Source organism: Mus pahari, chromosome 3 (assembly GCF_900095145.1).
Source record: "Mus pahari chromosome 3, PAHARI_EIJ_v1.1, whole genome shotgun sequence".
NCBI lineage: Eukaryota > Metazoa > Chordata > Mammalia > Rodentia > Muridae > Mus > Mus pahari.
This window is the reverse complement of record NC_034592.1, coordinates 8,995,675-9,003,408: the sequence shown is the minus strand read 5'-3', so window position 1 is coordinate 9,003,408 and position 7,734 is coordinate 8,995,675. Positions and strand designations below refer to the sequence as shown.

The 7,734-nt window shown below is 38.7% G+C and overlaps 1 protein-coding gene across 1 annotated transcript in view; it reads right to left on the bottom strand.

Annotated features, from left to right (window-relative positions):
- Gpr158 (G protein-coupled receptor 158) overlaps nt 1–7,734 on the bottom strand; it is a 409,577-nt gene that overhangs the window by 203,144 nt on the left and 198,699 nt on the right. Inside the window, exon 4 of the mRNA XM_021194755.2 lies at nt 5,391–5,614. Coding sequence (XP_021050414.1) covers nt 5,391–5,614 — 224 coding nt within the window. The remainder of the gene's footprint in view (nt 1–5,390; nt 5,615–7,734) is intronic.

Here is a 7,734-nt window from a genome sequence, read left to right as displayed (position 1 = left end):
CAAGAAACAAGCAGAAGTAGCCATTCTAATATTGACTAATAAAATATCTAAGAAAATCGACTTTCAACCTAAAGTTATCAAAAAAGATAAGGAGGGACACTTCTTACTCACCAAAGGTAAAATTTACCAAGATGACTCTCAATTCAATATCTATGCTAGAAATGCAAGGGCACCTACATTCATAAAAGAAACTTTGCTAAAACTAAAAGCACACATGGCAAATCACACAATAATCATGGGAGAATTCAACACCCCACTCTCATCAATGTACAGATCCTGGAAACAGAAACTATACAGAAACAGAGTGAAACTAACAGAAGTTATGAAACAAATGGATTTAATAGATATTTATACAACATTTTATCCTAAAACAAAAGGATATACTTTCTTCTCAGCACCTAATAGTACCTTCTCCAAAATTGATCATATAATCGGTTACCAAACAGGCCTCAACAGAAAGAAAAGTATTGTAATAATCCCATGCATCCTATCAGATCACCATGGACGAAGGCTGATCTTCAATAACAACATAAATAAGAGAAAGCCCACATATATGTGGAAGCTGAACAACACTCTACTCAATGATAACTTGGTCAAAGAAGAAATAAAGGAATTAAAGACTTTTTAGAGTTTAATGAAAATGAAGCCAAAACATACCCAAACTCATGTGACACAATGAAAGCAATTCTAAGAGGAAAACTCATAACTCTGAGTGCCTCCAAGAAGAAGTTGGAGAGAGCACACACTAACAACTTGACACCTAAAAGCTCTAGAACAAAAGGAAGCAAATTAACCCAAGAGGAGTAGTCAGCAGGAAATAATCAAACTCAGGGCTGAAATCAACCAAGCGGAAACAAAAAGAACTATACAAAGAATCAACCAAAACAGGAGCTGGTTCTTTGAGAAAATCAACAAGATAGATTCACAGGCAAAGTATCCTAATTAACAAAATCAAAAATGAAAAGGGAGACAAAACAACAGAATCAGAGGAAATCCAAAGAAAATCATCAGATCCTACTACAAAAGCCTATACTCAACACAATTGGAAAACATGGATGAAATGGACAATTTTCTAGACAGATACCAGGTACCAAAGTTAAATCAGGACCAGGTTAACAATCTAAACAGTCCCATATCCCCTGAAGAAATAGAAACAGTCATTAATAGTCTCCGAACCAAAAAAAAAAAAAAAAAAAATCCCAGGACCAGATGGGTTTAGTGCAGAGTTCTATCAGACCTTCAAAGAAGACCTAATTCCAATACTCCTCAAACTATTCCGCAAAATAGAAACAGAAGATGCTCTACCCAATTCATTCTATGAGGCCACAATTACTCTGATACCTAAACTACACAAAGACCCAACAAAGTAAGAGAACTTCAGACCCATTTCCCTTACGAATATCGTTGCAAAAATACTATATAAAATTCTCATGATGATCTCATTAGATGCTGAGAAAGCATTCGACAAAAACCCAACACCTATTCATGATAAAAGTCTTGGAAAGATAAGGAATTTGAGGCCCATACCTAAACATAATAAAAGCAATCTACAGAAAAGCAGTAGCCAACATCAAACTAAATGGTGAGAAACTTGAAGCAATCCCACTAAAGTCAGGGACCTGACATCACTTCCCACTCTCTCCCTACCTATTCAGTACAGTATTTGAAGTCCTAGTCAGAGCAATTAAACAACAAAAGGAGGTCAAAGGGATACAAATTGGAAAGGGAAAAGTCAAAATATCACTATTTGCCAATGATAAGATGGTATATATAAGTGATCCCCAAAATTCCCCCAGAGAACTCCTAAACCTGATAAACAACTTCAGTGAAGTAGCTGGATATAAAATCAACTCAAACAAATCAATGGCCTTTCTCTACACAAAGGATAGACAGGTTGAGAAAGAAATTAGAGAAATAACACCCTTCAAAATAGTCACAGAAAAATATAAAATACCTTGGCGTGACTCTAACTAAGGAAGTGAAAGATCTGTATGATAAGAACTTCATGTCTCTTAAGAAAGGAATTGGAACCGGGCAGTGGTGGCTGGCACACGCCTTTAATCACAGCACTTGGGAGGCAGAGGCAGGTGAATTTCTGAGTTCGAGGCCAGCCTGGTCTACAAGTGAGTTCCAGGACAGTCAGAGTTATACAGAGAAACCCTGATTTGAAAGAAAAAAAGAAAGAAAGAAAGAAATTGAAGAAGATGTCAGAAGATGGAAAGATTTCCCATGCTCATGGATTGGTAGGATTAATATAGTCAAAATGGCTATCTTGATGAAAGCAATCTACAGATTCAATGCAATCCCCATCAATATTCCAACTCAATTTTTCACACAGTTAGAAAGGACAATTTGCAAGTCCTTCTGGAATAACAAAAATCCTAGGATAGCAAAAATTATTATCAAAAATAAAAGAACCTCTGGTGGAATCACTATGCCTGAACTCAAGCTGTACTACAGAGCAATTGTGATAAAAACTACATGGTACTGGTATAGTGACAGATAGATATATCAGTGGAACAGAACTGAAGACCCAGAAATGAACCCACACACCTATGATCACTTGATCTTTGACAACTAAAACCATCCAGTGGAAAGAAAACAGCATCTTCAACAAATGGTGCTGGCTCAACTGGTGATTAGCATGTAGAAGAATACAAATTGATCCATTCTTAGATCCTTATACAAATCTCAAGTGTAAGTGGATCAAAGAACTCCACATAAAACCAGAGACATTAAAACATGTAGAGGAGAAAGGAAGAGCCTGGAAGATATGAGCACAGGGGAAAGATTCCTGAACAGAACAGCAATGGCTTGTGCTGTAAGATCAAGAATTGACAAATGGGACCTCATAAAATTGCAAAGCTTCTGTAAGGCAAAGGACACTGTCAATAAGACCAAAATGCAACCAACAGATTGGGAAAAGATCTTTACCAATCCCAAATCTGATAGGGGCTAATATCCAATATATATAAAGAACTCAAGAAGTTGGACTCCAGAAAACCAAATAACCCTATTAAAAAATGAGGTACAGAGCTAAATAAAGAAGTCTCAACTGAGGAATACCAAATCGCTGAGAAGCACCTAAAAAAATGTTCAACATCGTTAATCATCAGGGAAATGTAAATCAAAACAACCCTGAGATTCCACCTCACACCAGTCAGAATGGCTAAGATCAAAAACTCAGGTGACAGCAAATGCTGGCAAAGATGTGGAGAAAGAGGAATACTCCTCCATTGCTGGTAGGACTGCAAGCTAGTACAACCACTCTGGAAATCCATTTGGTAGTTCCTCATAAAACTGGACATAGTTCTACTGGAAGATCCAGAAATACCACACCTGGGCATATACCCAGAAGATGCTCCAACATGTAATAAGCACACATGCTCCACTATGTTCATAGCAGCCTTATATATAATAGCCAGAAGCTGGAAAGAATACAGATGTCCCTCAACAGAGGAATGGATACAGAAAATGTGGTACGTTTACACAGTGGAGTGCTATGTAGCTATTAAAAACAATGAATTTATGAAGTTCTTAGACAAATGGATGAATCTGGAGGATATCATCCTGAGTGAGGTAACCTAATCACAAAAGGACACACACACGATATGCACTTACTGATAAGTGGACATTAGCCCAGAAACTCAGAATTCTTCTTAAAAGGGGGAACAAAATACCCGTGGAAGGAGTTACAGAGACAAAGTTTGGAGCAGAGACTGAAGGAACGACCATCCAGAGACTGCCCCACTTGGGGATCCATCCCATAAACAACCACCAAACCCAGACACTATGGCAGATGCCAACAGGAGCTTGCAGACAGGAGCCTGATATAGCTGTCTCCTGAGGGACTATGCCAGTGCCTGCAAATACAGAAGTGGATGATCACAATCATCAATTGGACGGAGCACAAGGTCCCTAATGAAGGAGCTAGAGAAAGTACCCAAGGAACTGAAGGGGTTTGAAACCCTATGGGAGGAACATCAATATGAATTAACCAGTACCCCCAGAGCTCCTTGGAACTAAACCACCAATCAAAAAAAACCAAAAAAACAAAACAAAAAAAACAAAACAAAAACAAACAAACAAAAACAAAAACAAGAAAAATGAAAACACATGGTGGACCTTGAGGTACTAGCTGTATATGTAGCAGAGGATGACCTAGTCAGTCATCAATGTGAGGAGAGGTCCTGTGAAGGATCTATGCCCCCAGTACAGGGGAATGCTAGGGCCAGGAGTGGGAGTGGGTGGTTTGGTGAGCAGGGGTACGTGGGAGGGGTAGGGGATTTTTGGAGGGGAAACTGGGGATGGGATAACATTTAAAAAGTAAATAAAGAAAATATCTAATTAAACAAAAGAAAAAATGTTATCCAGCAGCATATCAGCCTAATATTTTATTATAGATGTAGTCAACATATTTTTGTAAGTGAAAAATAAGTGCTAGTTAAATACGAGAAAATTGCATGATTGCATTTTCTAGATGACTCAGAACTTGGTTTTCAACTGTGTTGCCTGCTATTAAAAGTAAATAGTAGCATCTATAACATTAGCATAGTGGATACAATTTCATAGAGTCTTAACTGTGGCTTTAAAAATATTAACTAGTGGCTTTGTGACAGACACCATCCAGAACAGCTTCTTTTCTTTTTAAATTTCTAGTGAAGATACATGTTTTCAAGAAATGTCTGTAATGTATAGCAGTCTACACAGTTTAGCCAAGATGAAGAGGTTGTTTTAATCCAGGAAAGATGGAAACATATTGTCTTTTCTAGTGTCACAAGGAACTTACTGTAAAGCAACAGAATCAAATATTCCAACATAACACTAGGTTCATGCGACTGAATTTTGAGCAATGGAGAAAGACCTCCTCTATAAAACTTTGCGCAGTGTTTTAGCATTTCCATCACCCCTGAACAGCAATGCAAGACCACATGTAAGGCCATGAATAGTTATTCCGCAGATAATAATGAGCTTTAAAAAAAAGATAGATGGATCCTCTGCATCATTAAATATTACTAAAAAGAACAAAAAGGAAACATAACAGGGCTTTCTAGATATGAAAAATAAAAGACACTATGTGGGGCTAGCAGAAATTCCTCTGGAGACCAATGGGGCGACACTGAGGAGGGTCAAGGCAGGAGACCATTAAGATCGCAGGCTGCATAGAAAGAGGCTTCTAAAAAAGAAGTACAAACTCAAAATATGATTTACTGTTCTTTTCTAAGGAAGGTAATGAATATGGTTTTTCACACTCTCATCCAATCACGTTGTAGGGTGAAAAAGTCTGCTTACTAGAACAGTAACGGGGAATTGGAAATTCAGTTTCTTTGATGAGAGAAGCAGTTGCTCTTAGTAAACAAAAAGGCCACTATCAGGATACCTGGGTTTACCTTTGCTTTGCGAAAATGGTAGACCACCAGCATGCTGACAAAGCCCAGCAGCATACACAGGGCTTGGAAAGAGATGATAGCGAGCCGTAGGTATTTATCCTCCTGGACGAAGCATGGGCGGTCATCAGCACAGAAGGGGCAGCCTTCTCTGCAGGGCAGGCAGATGTGGGCTTCTTCTGACACATCCTTTGTGCTTCCTGAAAAATGGTGATCTGGACCCCTTCCTGAAAGTTCCAAATAAAACCACAGTGTTAATTGTATCTCTAAAATAAGTGAGCAAGAAGAGAGATAGACCTTCACCATTCTCTTTAGTATTAATTATAAACATTTCATCAAATCCCCTGCTAAGAGCTAGTTACTTCACTTTTGAACTAAAAACTCTTGTTGATTCCTTTGATTTTAAAATTGTCATTCAGAATAATTGACAAAAACAAACAAGCAAACACCTGAAACAAAATTCCCCAGGGGAAGGGATGAGTCAACATGTTAAGTCTTTGATAACATCATCTTCCATTTATGGCTGATGGTACTCCCTAAAGCACTGGCCATACTCCAGACACACTTGTTAATGAATTAACAAAAGGAAGGATGGGAATGTAGGTGTGTTTGATGTATCAAGTAAATGTACTCATTGTTTTTAGAACTTCTTGACCCAGATGACAGAGAATCCAAAATGAGGCTAGAGTCATTCCTTAATTCAGCAGAGATCTCATCTACCAAGTCCATCCAGTCTAAATTATATAAGATGTCACTTAAAAATCAGTTGTTCAGTGTGTACTTGCCTAACAATGCCACATGCTTTAGAATCAATCCATGCAATACCTACTGACATGCCATCAGACACCTATGAGCTGTTTGGTTATTGCTCCTATTGATCCTCTGATTAATTATACAATGGTCTGCCTTACTTATCAAACTTAAGTTTACACTGAAGCCCAGAACCAAAGAGTATCAATTGTTGACTGCAGCAATACATTCTGAAAACAAACTAAGCATAAGACTGTTAGAGAAAGAACAACAGAAAGTTCTGGAAGTGAATGTAGAATTTAAAGAGAGGGGAAAGCCCTTGACAAGGGAGGCATTTTAGAATTTCATTTCAGAAAACTAGAATCTACAGGAAAACATCTGAATTTGATGACCTTGTGTCTTAGTTAGGGTTTCATTGCTATGAACAGACACCATGACTAAGGCAACTCTTTTAAGAACAACATTTCATTGAGGCTGGCTTATGGGTTCAGCGGTTCAGTCCATTATCATCAGTGTGGGAGCATGGCAGCATCCAGGCAGGCCTGGTGCAGGAGCAACTGAGAGCAGGAGCAATTCTGTATGTTAATCTGAAGGCGTTAGGAGAAGATTCATTCTAGGCAGCTAGGCAAAGGGTCTTAAAATTCATGTCCAAAGTGACACACTTCCTCCAACAAGGCCACACCTACTCCAACAAAGCTATATCTTCAAATAGCGCCACTCCCTGGGCCAAGCATACGCAAACCATCACACCTAGGAAAGGCTATCATTGCTAAAGATCTTAACCTTGAGTTATCTTCAAATGACAGTTTCCAAGCTAGTGCCAATGAAAAGTAGGCTACCAAGGCTTACAGACTGAATATATAAGAGAATGTTATTTCAGTAGAAATAACATTGGAAATCAATGGGAGTAAGAATGGTATGAAATGCACTTTGATTCTATATTGTGTTCTCTTCAACGCAAGTAAGACTTTGTTGCAATTGGAATCAGCAAAGGAGCCTCTGGAAGTTTAAGGAAGAGAAAGAGAGAGATGAAAGAGTTGTAGACACTGGCCAGTGGAGCAACTAAGCTATTTGCTCCATTATCATCAGAGAAACTTCATCCTGTAGCAGATGGGAATAAATAGCCACATCCATCAGACAATATGCTCAGAGTGAGAGACCATAGAAAACTTACTCCTAAACTGTGTGTTTCCATCAAATCTCTCCCCTCAGAGCCCAGGGAATCCTGAAGAACCAGAGGGGAAGACACCAAGGAAACAAGGCTCTGTAAGATCAAAGCACATGTGAACTCACAGAAATCGAGGCAGCATGCACCAGGTCTGCACAGGTCTACAACAGATGAGGTCCTAGATCTGACAGAAGTGAGCTCCTGCCCTCACCCCTACCCAAGAAGGTATTTGCAATTGATAACCATTTTCAAGTGAAAATTTAATTTTCTCCAAGTGTTTCTCACTTGTAAAACAACCACTGTTAAAAGGGTAGGCCACATGCACAGCAATAGATGGCCAACAGAAAACAAACTCAACAGCCTCTTTGTAGGTACCTTGTTTCATAATGTCATGTCAAACCTTTACACACACACACACACACACACACA